Here is an 18123-nt window from a genome sequence, read left to right on the forward strand (position 1 = left end):
GGAGGTTACTAAAATCGGCTTCTTTACCTTACAGACATCTATTTTATTGTAGAGAAGGATAAACTCTGCGCAGATCCGCTCAGGTAAAATTGTGGGAGAAACACTCCAATCACAAGCCTACTTTGCCAATAAAATATTGCAACCTTTATTTAAAATAAAACACAAGTTGGCAAGCCTTGTGAGACAACAGGCAGACAGCATTCCCCTTTCAAGGGCCTCATTTATTTACATCAAGTTTAACACTGTTAGCAGTTCACAGTCAGACAACAGGGTGAGATAATTAAATTAGAAAAACAAAACACCTGAAAATATATTACAAGAACAAATACCTGACAACACTGGTAGTGTGACCCATGATTGATGTGTTTTCGATTAAATCCCATATTGTCTCACTGTGTCCCCTTAGCAACGCACACAGCCCTAGGCCCTCTGGACCTCACTCTCTGTGCACCCACCACGCATACACCTGTAGGGCGGGACCTTTGGTATAAACGTTAAACAAGTTTTAAAGACTTGGAATCATATTTTGTAGGATAAAGTTCTGTCAACCACCGTGAAAGGTTCAAACTTATCTTTGCCAAGCGAGCATAGCACTGGGTTCCTCCACTGATAGTCATTACAGAATCAGATTGCAAAAAGGAAGTGTGGGGTCCACCCAGGAGACGGGGGGGGGGGGGGGGGGGGGGGTTCTGAGTATGCATGAACAGCTCGGTCAGCCTGTTCACGGCAAACACACCAAACCAGGGCACTGCTTCTAGTCACCACAGGGAAAGATCTGAGTAACTCCTCTTTCACCTACTCCCCTCCTTTGTCAGCACGGCAACGGGGTCTGTACATAATGTGGACGTAACACATACCCTCTATATAGATCCGAGATACGAGGGTTTTCAAACATAGGCCCTAATGAACTCTGAGATGAGTACCTCATTGTCCTTTCTAGTGTCTGAATCCTAATTTCTCTGAAAGACAATCACCCTAATCAAGGTGATTTCTCCAGATCTCAGAAAACTTCTCATAACGGAATCCCAAGAACAGTGGCCACAGTGAAAAACGGCTTGTCAAAGTGGAGGAAGGCTGGCTTACCGGGCCTTCATTCAACCACCAGAAACATCTCAGTCTCTTGGCATCCTTGCCACTCTCGACGCATGGAATGGTACTTCTGAACCGTGCAGAGCAGTATCTGGGATTCACCAGGGATGGCACTAAAGCACTGCAGGATCCTACAGTATCTTCTTAATCGAGAATAACTTATCTGGCACACCTGTGTTACTGCTATTACAGCTGATGAAAACCATCCTTATAGGTGAAAATTTTATTAGTCAGAAGTCCCGTTCTCCAACTGAAGTTCATGGTTGAACTTAATGGCTTAATTTCATGTTTAAAACTTGTATCTGAAGGCTCAGAAACAAATCTAATCAAGCTCCAACGACACCATCCATTTCCTTTCTTAAAACCTGCTAGCTTTGGACAGTTCACCTCCACCATGTCCTAAAGAGTTAACTGGAATGCTCCCAAGACCTCAAGGCCTGTGTGTACAGCTCAGTAGCCTGGAGTAACATGCAGGACCCAGAAATCTGATCCTATGAGTAACATGATGAACAGAGAATTTCACAAAACAAACACAGAAGGATATATGGGGTGTGGTCTGAGGACAAAGTGGAGCCTGAACTTGTGACTTAAAGCAGACACCCTCTTTCCCTTAGATGGTCTGCAGGTTAGATCTGTTCGCACGCCATCTGTGACCTTGGGCTGTTAACCAGGCCTTGCTACTGTAGATTACTCGGCAATGGGAAAATTAAAGGATGTAATTTTTCTAAGAGAGGTAAACAATTTCAAATTTATAATTGTACACAGGAGCAAAGAAGTGCGCTTGGGGGCAGGAAGGGTCCAGTTAGAGCAACCTTCCCCCAGCTCACCAAGCGGAACAGAGAAAGTGCAGTCCGCCACATCAGCGCCCGGTACGGAGAGAACATCTCAGGCAGGGACTCTGGCTGCTGGTGGGGCTTTCAGCCACCGCCACCCACCTACCAGTTCTAGCTCACTAATCGTGTGACATCAACCCAGCTTATGAGTCTTTCCTCCGCAAAACACACAAAACCCATCTCTGAAAGCACAATCCTCAGAGTGACCTCTCCCACTCCAAGCCAGCCTAGAGTCAAGATGACCTGCCTGGGCCTCCTCACCCAGGGAGGAGCATGCAACCTTCCCACCCTGGTTATCCCAGGGTGGAGCCCTCCCTAACTTCCTCTCCTTTGGATCTAGGACACGGAGTCAGAAATGAAGGCAGTATCATCTTACGCGTGTCATCTCACCATGAAACACACACCTCAGGTATGGCATGAAAAACAGCAGCCCCAGAGCAGAAACTCCTCTTTTTGTACATTGCATAAACTTCACACGAGAGAGACTGGAGCTAAGATAGTCACCTGGGCAGATGCTCTGCACAGTGGCCGGGTCCACAGCCCTGAAATCCACCCACACCTCCCGGTACTACTCGGCAGGGAATGGCAGTGACCTTCTGGCTTCAACAGAGCAGGTGTAACAATAATGGTTACTCCAGGCACTCACCAAAAGCAAGCCTTGCATGTGTTTTTTTCAATTCTGGTAGTTGGAAAACTGGAACTCTAGCCAAAAGATTTAAATATCCTGTTAAGAGCGGGACAGGTTTTAGAACCAGCCCACGGCCTCCCCCTGTCTAGTGAGGCTATGGCAGGCAGCAATTTCCTGGGTGGTCATGCGTAAGGTACGGATGCCACCCCTGCCTGCCTTTGTCAGAAGGGTGTATCAGCTCCCTTGGAGCTGCCTTGCCCTATTTCTTTCCTGCTCCCACACATTCCAAACCGAAGCAGACATTTACAAAAGAACTGAGCTACTGGCTTGACAGAAGCTGAGCCCGAGACACAGACAGCTTGGGGTCTATTAATTCATAAGAAACTTACATCCAGAGACTCATCTACTTAAGAAAACAAATGCTTATGACACAGATATGGACCCCAAATCCAGGTAGAACAAGTTAATGCCAAACAAGATGATGAAACCCCAAAATCATTATGAATAAAAATGCAGACAACCCTGTCAACCCAATGTGAACTCTCGTGGAGGCTTATCCTGATAGTAACAATGATGTCAGTAGCAAAAATTGGAAGGGAACAGGAGAGGTCAGAATGCAGTGTGCCTATAACTCAAAAGTGGCCACCAATGGAATTTCCTCTTGGGTATTTTATGATTTAACAGGAGAGTAGTGTTTACTCATTTTAGACAAAAAAAAAAAAAAAAAAGAAAAAAAGAAAAAGAAAAACCACACACAGATGAATATCAAGCTCATTTCTAACTGGCAGGAAATCCTAGAAAACTAATTCCCAAAGTGCACTGGTTCTACGGCCGTCTGATCCCCACCCTTCCCCCACCCACCCGACCCCCACCCAGCCCCCAAAAACAACAAAACCACACTGGACGTGGGTTAAAAAAGACACTGTCAACATCAACAGGTAACGAGTCTGCTCCCACCACACTTAGGATGCTAAATGGCTGAACATGTAGTGGAGAAATGTTCAAAGATAAGAGGGCCTCAATTCTTCCTGAGTCAAGGTCCCCGGAAGAGCTGCTTTGTTCTGGAGTATACATTACTACTTTTTAATGAGTATAATTAAACCAGAAAGTTGGTCCGTAGTTTTCTGAAATTATTCGGCACTGAGCTACAATTTTAGCAAAACACTCACTATACCTGCACATAATTCATTTAGCAGTTTCATATTTACAAATGCGATAAGTTATAGGGGTGATTATTTATATATTTGCATTTTCAGGTCCCCCACAGGTAAAAGCCTATTAAGTCAATCAGCATCTAACCGACTGTTTGATCTTCTAAACAGACAATACAACCTTACAGTTAAATTACATATGATACTTTTCTCAAAGTGCTTTCATATACATTATCTCATAGTCATTAAAATGATATGGAATAAAGTTGTTTTGTTTTGAAGAAAAAGGAATGTAGGACTAGGTTTTTTGAAACTTAAGTTGGTATTTATTACAAAGTGCAGACTACTGCTGTGTTGCTGAGGTCTGTCCAAAAGAACGACCCCATGTAATTTTTTAAATTACTGAGCTCTACTGAATGCCTGCTTTGCTAGTGTTGCCATTACTAAACATTCAAGCCCCTTAAGGTCAGAGAGTGCCAGGAGCGTGTGCTTTAGAACGTGTGCAGCACTGTGCAAGCTGATTGTCTATCTGAGCCACTTTTTCTGCAGTGTCTCACAAGGCAGCAGGAATGGTGGAAAGACCCCACAACCAGAAAGTCAAGAGACCTGAACCCTAGCCTAGGCTCTGTCACTAATTAATTGAGGAAATGGGCAAAGAACTTAACCATCCTCTCTTCCAATTTCTTAAGCTATGAAGAAAAGGGTTGGGGTACTGATCGTGTTCAGGCAATGCTGGGTATCTGAGACACACGGAGGGATTCTTGGAAAGCACATTTGCTGAGACCTCGCCCCACTGGGAATTCTGATCTGGGGTGAGCCAATGCATCAGACTCTTTTTTAAATCCCAGGGATTTTGCCACACATCCCTGGCTAAGACTCGACTGGACTAAATGTTTGTTAATAGTAGTAGCAGTTAGCATTTATGGAGTGCTCATTATGTGCCAGGCACTCAAGCTAAGTATCTTACACACATTATCTCATTTAATCCTTACAAACAACCCTGAGGTAGTTACTATTATTATTCCCTGTTTTCCAATGTGGAAACTAAGGCTCAGGAAGGTTAAATGACTTGCCTTCTAGACTGGCTTAGAGTCTCAACTCTTAATCACTATCTATACTGTATCCTTTAAAACTCAAAAGCTCCATGACTTTAGTTAAATAAACACAGACTGTGCCTTAGCAGTCAGCATGTTTTATTAACTGGGCACTATTTACTAGCCAATTTTCAATTGAATTGTAAGAAAAAATCTAATTTAACCCCCATAATTAGAGCTGGGAAAGGGTCTCTACTATAATGACGTCCATGTATAGCGGTCATCTGGAAAAACACTGGATGAATTTCGTAGGGCCAATCTTTTTTAAGGCTAGATCTCTGAAATTCACAATGCAAGTCTGTAGGAAAATATACACACTTTAATATTACACAAAGCCTTTTAAGAAAATACTTCATGTAAAGCACAATCAAGATGTATTCTACACAAAACACTGCATTTTAATGTAAGAAATCTAAGCTGAAATCATATTATCTGTACATGAAAGGATCCAAGCTGTGACAGCCCAAAAGTATGCATATATATAACCACTTTAGAAAGTTTTCAACACCTTGAAGAAGGGCTCTCGCTCCCCTGCTTTGCTTTTAAACTTGATAACGTTTTTTAGTTTCTAGAAGCAGTTTTCTCTGCTGTGAACTGAAACTTTTAAATTTATGTAAGGTTATTTTTAAAACCTGGTCCTTTTCAATTAGAAAGAGGAACAAAATCTAAATTATACTTTCATAGTAAGTTGACAGTGCCTCTTTAACCTGAGCCCTGAGCCCACAACTCCTGAAGTCACACAGTTCAAGCACCGTGTGGATGGGGTGTGCTACAATAGTTAATGCTACTCCTGACAGTGTTGGGGAAAAGCAATCCATTTCATGAACTTGTCGAGCACCGACCGTAGGCAAGACAGAGCCAGGTGCTGCCCCTGAGTAAGACACAGTCCCCACCCTCAAGACTGTTCTGCGGTGAGGAAACCGGGGAGCTTACATACACTCAGTAGTGTTCCTCCAAGGCTTATTTTCAGAGCTCTCAAGGAAAGACCCCCTGCTTTAAAAAAATAAAATAAAATAAAAATCCCCTGAAAGAACAATTACATAATTAATCCCTCAACTTGCATCCCACAATGACGGATAAACTTAAAAAGCAGCATAATATTCTAAAGTTTTAGCTTTCCCTGCCCCACCCTTAAAAGGCTAATTGCTAAAACAATTTCAAGTTTGTGGAAATGACCGATGAAGGGGAGTGGCAACGAAAAAGGTGGGGGGACCGTGGGCCTCCATCCAGGCCACAGGGAACCCTGTCTTCACATCCAGCCACTACAAGAAGATGAGCCAGATCACCAGTTGCCTGCGCTGCACCTGAAGGTAACACACAGAAGGGGCTCACGCAAGCCAGCCAGGGAGGCCCAGGACTGTCTCCTCCCTCCTTACCCTTCTCGTGACCTGGGCCTCCTTTGGAGCAGCCATAGTAAAAATCAAAGTTTTCTTTCTTCCTAATGAAAACTAAACTTCCTCCTCGGTCAAAGATGACAAATTCTGTCCAAAACATAGTTTTTCCTCCTCAGTATTCTAGCCCAGTTAGCATACTCTCAGCAGTTCTAAATTTCCATTATCTGCCACTGAGCAAAGAGAATCAAAGACCATTCACCGTAACGACACTGCACTGACGCGGCTCTCAGGGGATAGCTATATACTTATTTGCAAAACACCCTTGAGAAGATGTATCATTACCTTCACTTAACAGATTAAGAGATGGGGCTGTGGCCTGACAGTGGACAGATCGCAGAGCTAGGAAGAGAACTCACAGTTCATCAGTGTTCAATTCCTATCTTCCTAGGTTAATACTCCTTTAGGAGGAAAAAAATTTATTCTCCGTGGGCGGGTGGGGGGTGGTGGTCATAAAGCTCTAAAACAAGAATGAAATGTTAATTAAAATTAGACCTGATATCAGGAATATTAACCTCTAATCAATTAGGTTCGGTACCATATGATCCTATTAGCTTCCATGATTATAACTGAATAGGGAAGGAACAGGCTTATTTTTCAAGGGCAAAACATATTGGAGGGTTAAGTCACTAGATTTTTAGGATTTAATCAGTGTTTCCTGGGAATGACCTGCCCCTTCGATTATGCATTCTTCAAATAGAGGTGAAATGACAAAATAAATATCAAAGAATAGTCCCAATATGATATTTATAAACAAGCACAACAATGAGGGGGAGGGGGCATGTGAAAGGAGAAAAGCACGTGAGAGCGATCTGGGGTAATTCACCAGAAATCCACAGAGAGTGAGAGACTGTTTCTTCCTGCTCTCTACCTAGCCTGGCTCTAAGGTGATAAGGAAGGAGAAAGGTACAGAGAAACGGCCACTGGGACCAAGCCACCCTCTCCGTTCAGTCACAGACCTCTGGCCCTGGCGGTTGAATTCCAAGAAGAGACCTCTCTCCTGGCATTTTAGCCGGAGAAGGAATACAGAGCTGCTCAATCCCGTGGCGGGGGTGTCGGTGTGCAGGGACACTGTATCAGAAAAGGGTTCCCAAGAGAACCTGGTGACCGCTGTTTTCAAAACCAACGCTGGTTAATGCCCTGAATGCTGCCAGAGATGAAGGAAGAAGGCCCGCCCAGCAGAGAGCAGAGAAGAACCACTGAGGAGCCCCCTATGCCTTGCTGTTGACAGACAGACGCCAACAAGCAGAAAGCCACTCGTGGTCCATGAGGGAGTGACATACCGGACTGGGAGAAGTGACTTCTCATTGGTGTGAAGCCACGAGGAGGAGGTCTCACTCTGACCACTTCCTAGCATTTGTTACTTCCTGCCCCGACTAACGCACCAATGGAAAACAGGACCGGAGCAGGCTCCAGCACCCGGGTCTGCAGCTCTTACTCCAGCAGTGACCTTGTGGAAAGAGCGGCTTCCAACAGCCTCGGCGAAACTTCTCTTGGTACATCCCCAACTTTCTCTTCTGTCCCACCCGACTCATTAGGTGAGCTGGAGCAGAATCACCATTAGTACCTCCAGGGGCCCCACGTCCATTCCCCTCTGTGTGGTGCAGAGCGAGAGCCAGAGCCAATCCACCGTGTTGGCGCGGTCCCGCGGCCTTGCCGGGAACAGCCCGTCACTCGCTTCTTCGTGGTGGGACCCGCACACGTCCCCTGACGCGCCAGCGCAGCTTCCACTCCCGTCTGCCGCTGCTCCGCCCCCGCCCGACTTCCCTGTCCTATGTGTCTGCTTTTTGTTATTTTTGAGATGAACCTGTAAACGTGAGAACTCAGAGATCTGAGGTACTTCACATAAACACACTCAAGTATCAGTCTTTCATTCTCTGAAAACAAGAACACAGGAAAACAAGCCCCTCTCCCTCTCCCCTCAGAAATGTGAGCACCTTCCCACTAGGCTAACAGTGGCTACCTCTGCACCACATCACTGATCTCCTGTACACACGACAATAAGTTATTAAGGACAGGGTTTGCCCCGGGCACACCAGCAGCTGCTGAAGACACCTGCAGCTCCTGCAGGCTGAGTTCCAGTTTGCTCACAGCCTCTCGGAAGGCGAATTTGTTGCGAGTCTGGGGGATGCAGTCCACATAGCCTGAGCAGTAGTCGAGCAGCTGGTGTCCGGTGTCCACCAGCTGGCTGTTGGGCACGGGTTCCGTGATTGCACTGGACAGTAGGTCAGCACATTCCAGCAGGGCCTCCTTGCTGATTTTGTCTGCTGAGATTTTCTCAGCCGCCTGTTTGGTTTTTCTCAGAGCCACTTTAGTACCTGCTGTGCCATTAGCCATTTTGGCCGGCGAGATGGAAGAGGTGGGCAGAGGCACTTGAGGCGGAGGCATCGCTGGCCTCCCAGCTTTCCCACTGACGGGCACTGCCCCTGGAGCTGCCTTCTTCCCTCCCTCCGGTGTCTCTGACGTGGGCTGTCCTGCAGCGGGGGCGGTCGGCTCTTCCGTGGGGTCTGAGCACACGGACGGATGCTGCAGTAGTCTCATCACGGGTGGTGGGGGTGGGGCACACTTTGGTTTTACCCGTCGGGGTCGGTCCTTGTCTCCAGAGGATGTGACCTGATGCTCAGATAAGAGTTTGAATTTATTGCCCTGAGAGTCTGTGCCAATGAGCTGCACGTCAGCTGGAGTGTGCTTCAGAGTGGGTGATATGAGGACTGGCACTTTGTGGTTGTGAGTGGTCGGGAGGGCTGCTGCAGCCTTGGCCGGGGAAGACCAGCCTGTCTGCTCGCCATCCTCTGGGACTCCAGCCATGCCAAGTCGTGCTCCGCCATTCCTCTCCTTGCTCTTTGGGGCAGCTGCCACTCCAGCCACCCCTACCCCCGGAGAGTCCTTCTCTGTAATGGCTGGATCCCCAGAGGGGGTTCTGAGAGGAAGAGCTGTGGCTCCTCTAGGCAAAAGTTTGGCTTTTGGTCTCTCCCTGCTTGGAGCAGCACCTTCCTCTGATTTTTTTGGAAGCATGTCATTGGCCCTGTCCACATTCTCTTCTGGCTGAGAAGAGGTGGACACTGTCCTTTCCAGCTGGAGTTTGGACCTCTGGCAGTTCCTGGGAAGGGTCATTGCCATCCTATCCTGCTCTGGAAGCCCTGAGGACATGGAAGATGTAGAGTTTGACCTTGGAAAAGGCTTGGAAGTGTCATCACTGGCTGTGGGTTTACCCGCTCGTAAGCCCAGTGTCTTTTTGATTAAGCGTGGTGTAAAGAAGCCTGTGATGCCAGACCACCCACCCCCAGCAGTGCCGCTGCCCCCGCCCCCACCGCCATCGTCATTACACAGGTTCCTCTGTGCAAAGCTCCCCCCATAGCACTTGGGTGGCACCAGATTCGCCTCTTGCTGGGCAGGAGTGAAAGAGAACCCATCAGCATGCTGTAGAGAAGCAACAGATGAGAAGTTACCCGTGAGTTCATATTTCTTGTGGGGTTGATTCTCCATTTCTCGGAAGGAGCTGCTGCGTTTAGGGGGTGTGGGAGCATTTCTCTTTTTCATGAAGGAGCTGAAGAAGCCTCCCTTCCTATCCCTGGTGAAGCATGTCTCTTTGGCATCTTCCAAGAGGCTGCTGGGTGACTTGTCTCTTTGTTTTCGAGGCAGTGCTGGGGACCCACTGGGGGCCTGTGCACCTCTAACGAACCCTGAAGAGAAACAGCCAATCACTAACGTGAAAGACAAAAAGTGACTCCATTACACTTGAAATACTAAGGTTTAATTTAATTGCAAGAGTTCTGTCGGCATCTATTAGATATCAGGTATTAGCAGGACTCAGAGGAAACTAATAAATACGTTACCGTTTCACATTGCTGAGTGTTCCCAATACAACATGGGAAATAAATAGGAAGCAATAACCTACTTTCTACCTCGGCATTCGTCTTTTCTCTAAACGCTATAGCACACGCTGGCCTCAACTATCAGGCTCAGGGAAGCAGTTTTTGCCAGAACTACACAGATGGTAATGGTCCGGGATTTGAGAGCTGAGAAAACGGAGGGGGAGGCAGAGCTGTATGGCAGACGGAAAGATGAGGACTAACAACGCTGGCACTGCAGAGCCCCGGACCAGAGCAGGAGCTAAAGCAGACGCCAGCCATTCTCTCCTCAGGGAACACGGACAGGAAAACGGAAATAAGGCATCATACCCCAAGGTTCTTGAAACAAGGCAGTTTAATTCTACCTGCCTAGGGATCCATACCTGGTGCTGAACTAGAGGCAGAATTTTCTGTGGCATCCTGTGTCCCTTCGATATTCTCCTTGTTCTCCACCTGTTTCTTCAGCGTTCGGGTCTTAGAAGGAAGTATAGGCAGTCGGGGCAGGTATGGAACAACAGACGAGGAGGAGGCAGCCCTCCCAAGCTCCTCAGCTACCTCTGTGAGGAAGACAAGGGGACTGATCAAAAACAATTTCATGACACAGAAAAGGAGGTATTTGTTTCAGAAAAGGTATACAACGGAGGAAGAAGCTGGAGAGAAGAGCACTAAAATATACAAATGGAATCACAGAGCATGTACTTTTACGTCTGCCTTCTTTTGCTCAACATTGTGACGGCCGATTCCTCCGTGCTGTTGCATGTAGCAGAGGCTCCCTCTCCCAAGTGTGAGCATACCAAATTAACCCATCCTTCTTCTGGTGGATATCTAGGTTGTTTCCAGTTTGGGGCTGGAAACGAATATGCTGCTACCGACACCCTGCTACATGTCTTTTGCTTCAGAATTGTATGTACGTCTGCTGGGTGTATACCTAGGAGCAGGACCGGCGGGTTACAGGGTGCACATCAATTCAGCTTTGCTGGGTCCTCTCAAACTCTCTCCCAAAATGGCTGTAGCAATCTACACTCCCACTAGCCTTGTATCAAAGTTCTGATTACTCTGCATGCTTGCCAAAGTTTGATATTATCAGGCTTTTTGTTTTTGATTTTAGCCATTCTGGTGTAGGTATGTAGTGGCATCTTACTGTTCTATTCTGGACTTCCCTGATGATGAGTAATGATGGTAAGCATGGATTCATATGCTTTCATATTTTGGATATCCTTGTTTACTGAGTGCTCGTTCAGAGGCTTAATAAAGCAGATTTCTGCACTTAGTTTTTACATTGCACCTTGCACCAAGAAGGAGGGTGGACACATTTCATGTCATGCTGCATTTCATTCATAAAACAAATGAGGCTCCTGAAAAAACATTCACTGTATCAGTAAGCCTCGGCTGATTCAACGTGGCTATGAGTTTTTGGGGCTTCTGCTGGGGCAAAGACATACTTTACTATTCACCCCTTAACAAAAATGAAGCAAGCAGGACTGATTAAACTGTGAAATATTGTGATTTTTTTTTTTTTTTTTTTACAACATTTTGGTGTAACTATTTAAAAAATCAACTCCCCCACAAGAAGGGGCACATGGCCTATAACCCAAGTCAGCCAGCGAGACTGTTTTCTTACGCTGCTGCCTACAGCAGCTGGGAGACAGACGTTAGCTGTGAAGATATGACCTCGAGGAGGCTAGCAACTGTGTCCCATACCTATTGGAAGATTCTGAGGATGAGATCAACCTAGAAGCAAAAGTAAAGTGATACTGGGTGGGAGAGGCTGTGAGAAGGAGGAAGTCCTGAAGCTAATTGATTCTGTGGCTTCTACTGACTCTGAGTTAGCACCATCCCTCCTTTCCCATGGTTTGAGCCAATAAATCCTCCCTTCACTGCTTAAGAAAGTTTGAGTTAGGTTTCCTCCACTCACAACTAACTAATGAATACATCCTTTTAAGGTAGGAACTGTGTCTTAGCTCTGTGTCTTCAGTATATGCTAGCCACAGATTAGATGCTATGATTAATAAAATGTGGATTAAAAGAATCTTAAATTTCTGGTTTAGCAACTCTCAACTGCAGTTAACTTCAAAAATTGATAATGGTTGATTTTCTATAAGGATATAACATTTTCAAAGGAAACAGAACTATTTAAGGATTCAACAGAAATTAAAAGGCGACACAAAAGCACCAAAGAAATGGAGCCTATGACTTCTACCACTTCAACTCCACACGAAGGAAAGCACACAGAGGAAGAAGAGAGCTGGCCAAGGAGCTGCTCAGTGTGGCCCAAAGGGCTGCCTGCATGCTCTGTGATGTATGTGCACAAGCTTCAGCTTACAAAGGAGTAGGATGAAAATACTTTGCTTTCAACCTCAGTATTTACTTTTCCCTTTGATTTTATCTGAAATGATAAGTCACTAATGGAAGAAGACAAAATTCAACTTGCCTGATTTCCTCTTCTAATATTTTGAAACCTGAACTTCAGTAGTGAGCTCTATGTTCAATTATGAAGGAAAGGAAAAATCTGAAAAACGTACGAAATTCTGGAGCTATACTGAAAAACCTAGTAACAACACATAACTAAGAATTCTATGTTTTTAGCTCTCTAGGACTAGCTTCACTATATAACAAGTGTTTACTGTTTGACTCTTGCATGTAATTTTAGAAGCACTGTAATACCAAAGCAGGAAACTGCCTGTATGTATGTATGTATGTATGTATGTACCCATACACTTGTTTTTCAGATAAGAAAAGGGCTCTCACTGTTCATAGCTTAACATCCTCATTTTAAAGTATTCTCCATGTCAACATATTTAAAAATGTCATTTTAAACATTCAATTATAAGCATATAGTAATTAACAGCCCACTGGATTTTTAAATTGTTTTTAATTTTTCAATATTATAAACTACACATCCTTGTAGCTAAGTCTTTATTCATACTCTTATTTATTTCCTTAAGATCTACTCCCAGAAAATAACTTTCTGGATATTGGGAGGTTTTTTTGTTTGTTTATTTATTTTGAGAGAGAGAGAGAGAGGGAGAGCACAAGCAGAGACAGAGAGAGGTAGAGAGAGAGAATGTAGGGCTTGAACTCATGAGCCACAAGACCATAACCTACCTGAGACAAAATCAAGACTCGGACACTTAACCAAGTGAGCCACCCAGATGCCCCCAAATTTCAATATTAAAAATGAGCTAGAGACATAAAGACACATTTAAAGAAAGCAAAACAAGAATAACAGAGGCCACGAATTAATTCAGTATCCTGAAATGGAGTCCCAAACTGCAGGAGTCTATAATTTTTAATGTTATTACCACCCCTACCACCACCCATGACTGGCCACCAACAGTGAATCACCAGATTCTCACCTTCAGAAATGCTGGAGTCATGGAACATGGTTTCAAAAGCCTGATGTGTTTCAGCAAAAGACGGCCTGTCGGCAGGGCTCCACTTCCAGCCTATGTAACAAAAGAAGGAACTAGTGAAAGCTCTTTATAAATTAACCATCCAGTGGCACACCTGAGAGGGAGTGCTGTGCATCATGGCAACAGCAGAGGCATAGTATGTTCACAGGTGTAGTCAGCCCACATCCTAGGGCTGGTCCTTCCATGTAGCCTTAGCTTCTGTCCTTTCTACTACAAGGATAAAGAGGGGTGGGGAGATGGTTTCTAAAATGGAAAGTTTTCTTCTACTGGAAAAATGAAAAAAGTAAAACCTGTCTTCAAACTCATTCTAACCTTAAAATCAGCTATCCATATTCAGAAATATAACAGGCCATCAGACAGGAGGAACTTAGAGTCCACTTTGACAAAAACAGGACAGTAAGGAAAATAACAAGACTTATGCTTAAACACAAATGCAATTTAATTCATTACTCACCTTCCAGCTCTCTCATCTGTAAGAAGTCAGAGGCTTCTGTTTACTCATCAGAGGTTACTTTCAGGTATTCTCCAGAGTCTTTAGGAATCGTTTTTATCTAGTTGAAAGCAGCCTTCCCCTATCTAATCTCCAAACCCAAGTGCTTATTATCCTATTAAATATGCAAGTGGGCCATGGAAAACTATTCTTAGGATTCCAATTAAGACACAATGATTGGTGGAAATGCAAACTGGTGCAGCCACTCTGGGAAAACAGTATGGAGCTCCTCAAAAAATTAAAAATAGAACTACCCTACGACTCAGCAATTGCACTACTAGGTGTTTATCCAAGGGATACAGGTGTGCTGTTTTGAAGGGGCACATGCACCCCAATGTTTATAGCAGCACTATCGACAATAGCCAAAGTATGGAAAGAGCCCAAAAGTCCAATGACGGATGAATGGATATGGTATATATATACACAATGGAGTATTACTCGGCAATCAAAAAGAATGGAATCTTGCCATTTGCAACTATGTGGATGGAACTGGAGGGTAGTATGCTAAGTGAAATTAGAGAAAGACAAAAATCATAGGACTTCACTCATATGAGGACTTTAAGAGACAAAACAGATGAACATAAGGGAAAGGAAACAAAAATAACGTAAAAACAGGGAGGGGACAAAAACGTAAGAGACTCTCAAATAGGGAGAACAAACAGGGTTACTGGAGGGGTTGTGGGAGGGGGGATGGGCTAAATGGGGAAGGGGCATTAAGGAATCTATTCCTGAAATCATTGTTGCACTATATGCTAACTAACCTGGATGTTAATTTAAAAAATAAATTAAATAAAAATTAAAAAAAAAAAAAAGACACAATGGTTGGGCCTTCTGGGTGGCTGAGTTGGTTAAGCATCTGACTCTTGATTTCGGATCAGGTCACAATCTCAGGGTTGTGATATCGAGCCCCACATTGATTGGGCTCTGCACTGAGCACAGAGCCTGCTTGGTATTCTATCTCTCTTCTCTGCCCCTCCTCCCACACTCCCTCCCTCCCTCCCTCTCTCTCTAAGATAGATAGATAGATAGATAGATAGATAGATAGATAGATAGATAGATAGATAGATTCTCTTAAAAAAAAAAAAAACTCAATGGTTTGTCATATATGCCAACTAGCTGATAAATGACCAACTCTTTATATGCCATGAGGTTGGTCACTCTAACAATACTGAGAGGAAAACTATTTCTTAGTATCACTAAGAATCACTGCCTTAACCTTTAAAATCACTGCCTTAACCTTTAAAAATTAAAATAAAAAAAAAAAAGAAAACCACTCACATGCTCTCATAAGTTCATAAACCTTAGGGGGGCATCCTTCAGGTTGTTCCATTCGATATCCTTTTTCCAGTAGATCATAGACCTGAGACAGGTCAATACCTGGATATGGTGACATTCCATACGTAGCAATTTCCCACAGCAGTACCCCAAAAGCTGCATAAGGGATAAAAGAAATAAAAAGCTGAATGTTTCTTCTCTGATTTGTTATTTATTATGTACCATCAGGTAACTTCTCTTTCAAATTCTGCGTAACATTCACACTGTTACATTAGTATACTCTTCTAATTCTTCTAGCATTCTGATTCTTACAGCTGAATTTGTCCTTCTAAGATATTTGCCACAAGAATGCTTCAGGTATAACCTCAGGACTTTTATTTAGATCTCCTTTACTGCAGTGAGGGAGAATAAATTATGATCATAAAAAGCCTAGGACATAACTGAACTACTCTTAGAACAATCTATGATCTATTTAATGAGTTTCAGTTTTTAGATCAGCTAATATTAGGGGAGTAAAATAAAAATGGATTCATTTAAAATCAGAAAAGAAATTACGCTAGAAAAAAAAAACTGCTGGACTTGGTCACAGGTTATTTCTGAGTTTGAGATTCCTGATAAAAAGTCACTTCGTCTCGGTTGCAGATAAAAAGTGACAACTATTTCTGCTGGCCTACAACCCAAATTTCTAGACTTGTTCAGTCCACTGAGCATCCACTAAATCAGAATTCTTTTCATTGCAACAGAAACAAGATGAGTTACAAGAGCAAATTCTAGATGCAATTCCATCACGCTTCCTTGAAAAGAGAAGGTGACTCTGCGTCATGATACTCTGGAAATAAGCAATAAAATCTAATAAGGAAAACAGGAAACTTTACAGAGAAAGGATCAGTAAAATCCAATGCAGTCCAAGATCTAGACTGTGAGCTCTCTGAAAGGACTTTTTTTTTCACTTTCCTTACACTTTTTAAAAATTTATTTAATTTAAGTAGGCTCCATACCCAATGTGGGGCTCTAACCTTTCTCTACACTTCTTTCTATGCTAAGTACCTAGCACAATGCCTGGCAGACAGTAGAGATTTAATAAATGCTTGCTGAACGACTGATAAAGGATGGGGGTAAGGCAGAGTTTACTGGTCACATAAAAGAGAAATTCCGAAGAATTAAAGAACATTTATAAAAAAATAAAATGACAGGGGAGCCTGGTAGGCTCAGTCGTTTAAGCTTCCGGCTCTTGATTTCGGCTGAGGTCATGCATGATCTCCCGGTTTGGGAGTTCAAGTCCTGTGTCAGCCTCTGTGCTGTCAGTGTGGAGTCTGCTTAGTATTCTGTCTCTCCCTCTCTTTCCGCCCCACCCCTGCATGCACTGTCTCTCTCTCTCAAAATAAACCTAAAAAAAAAAAAAAAAAAGACATAGAAAAAGTCCCTTCCAAACCTTACCCCAAACGTCAGATTTAATTGAGAAGGTATTGTAGGCAAGACTCTCTGGTGCTGTCCATTTAATAGGAAATTTGGCTCCCGCATGAGCAGTATAGGTGTCTCCAGTCATCAGTCTACTCAAGCCAAAGTCAGCCACTTTCACCACATGGTTTTCTCCCACTAGGCAGTTACGGGCTGCAAGATCTCTGTGGGAAAGAGAACCCTAATGTGATTCCACTCAGTGAGGAAAATGGTCACGAACAAATGCTCTATTCTTAGTTCTTTGTGCTACAAGCAGAGTTGATAAGTCTGTGCTGACAGATATGGTAGTATTTTATGATAGCTGCTAACATGGTAGAAAGCCACTAATTATCCACCACTTGGAGAGTAGTCATCAAGAGGCAGTTACGTGATACTAGAAGAAAGCAGACTTCAGAAAATGGGTTCCTATTTGTAAGTACACTGGGCTAGGTTTCAGAGGTGAGCAAAGATGCTTTTCTACAAGGCTTTAAGTTCTTAACTGAGACGGAAAGCTTTTTTTAAAATTAAGCCATTAGATGGAGCAAAAGGCTCTTGGATATAATCCTGGGCAAAATAAAGAGCATTCTGTTTTAAGAACGGCAAAGGCTCCTCATTAATACTTTAGCCAGAATACAGTAGGTTTACAAGATGGAAATGATATTATAGTGGGTGGGGCCTGTGAAAGAGAAAATTGCTTTCTTGGGTCATCTGGAAATTTCCAGGAAGGTCCTCACATTCTTCTCTTCATTTGCACATCAAGCAAGGTAGCTTCACGGTTAGAAATAGCAATGATTGGGCTTTACACACCTATGGATGAAATTCTTCTTCTCTAAATACTCCATTGCAGAAGAGATCTGAGTGGCCATATAGAGCAGTACGACTGCAGTCACTTCGTCTCGGTTGCACTCTCGGAGATAATCAAGCAAGTTGCCGTAGGGCATGTACTCAGTCACGATGTAAAATGGTGGCTCCAAAGTACACACACCTGGTAGTTCAAGAATAGAGCTTGTTTTATTAGTATAGATTCAAAAATTCCAAACCACTTCGTCAAGAATAGTTGACAAATTTTAAAGTCTAGTTCAGCAGTAATCTTTTCCCTTCTTGCCATCACATTCTCTGAAAGTAACACAGCAAAGGTAAGTTGCTGGTTGATAAGGGAGTCTCAGCTTCCATTACATCATTCTCTGGAAATCCACATGCATTTGAGCATTTGCCTGTTTGGGCAAAAGCAGAGTTACTTACATTAATTCCATAAGGGGTCTGGAAGACCAAAATTTCTGGAGTTCTGTATGTGCCCCAGATTCTGAGCCTCACCTGCACACTAACAATGTTTATCTGAAAGTAACAGCAATTGTGTATATGTTGAAAACTGTGTGAGTTCAGCCTGTATAAAGCTTGGTAAAAAGACTGCTTCCATAGTCAAGGATTTCACTGACCCAGGGTAGATTCCTTACAAAGAATCAACAAGAAG

At 43.7% G+C, this 18123-nt stretch overlaps 1 protein-coding gene across 8 annotated transcripts in view; it reads right to left on the bottom strand.

Annotated features, from left to right (window-relative positions):
• Window positions 1–8034: 8034 nt before the first annotated feature.
• The window catches only part of ABL2 (ABL proto-oncogene 2, non-receptor tyrosine kinase), a 104526-nt gene continuing 94437 nt past the window's right edge, over window positions 8035–18123 (bottom strand). For 4 of the 8 annotated variants that reach the window (XM_042924881.1, XM_042924879.1, XM_042924880.1 and 1 more), the window contains 7 exons: window positions 17460–17637; window positions 16653–16837; window positions 15219–15371; window positions 13394–13483; window positions 10421–10594; window positions 9636–9869; window positions 8035–9326 (listed from right to left, as the gene is read on the bottom strand). In XM_042924881.1, coding sequence (XP_042780815.1) covers window positions 8146–9326; window positions 9636–9869; window positions 10421–10594; window positions 13394–13483; window positions 15219–15371; window positions 16653–16837; window positions 17460–17637 — 2195 coding nt within the window. In that variant the 3' untranslated portion in view covers window positions 8035–8145. Of the gene's footprint in view, window positions 9870–10420; window positions 10595–13393; window positions 13484–15218; window positions 15372–16652; window positions 16838–17459; window positions 17638–18123 lie in introns of all 8 variants that reach the window. The other 4 variants (XM_042924877.1, XM_042924875.1, XM_042924878.1 and 1 more) reach the window with 1 other exon arrangement.

Source organism: Panthera leo, chromosome F3 (genome assembly GCF_018350215.1).
Source record: "Panthera leo isolate Ple1 chromosome F3, P.leo_Ple1_pat1.1, whole genome shotgun sequence".
NCBI lineage: Eukaryota > Metazoa > Chordata > Mammalia > Carnivora > Felidae > Panthera > Panthera leo.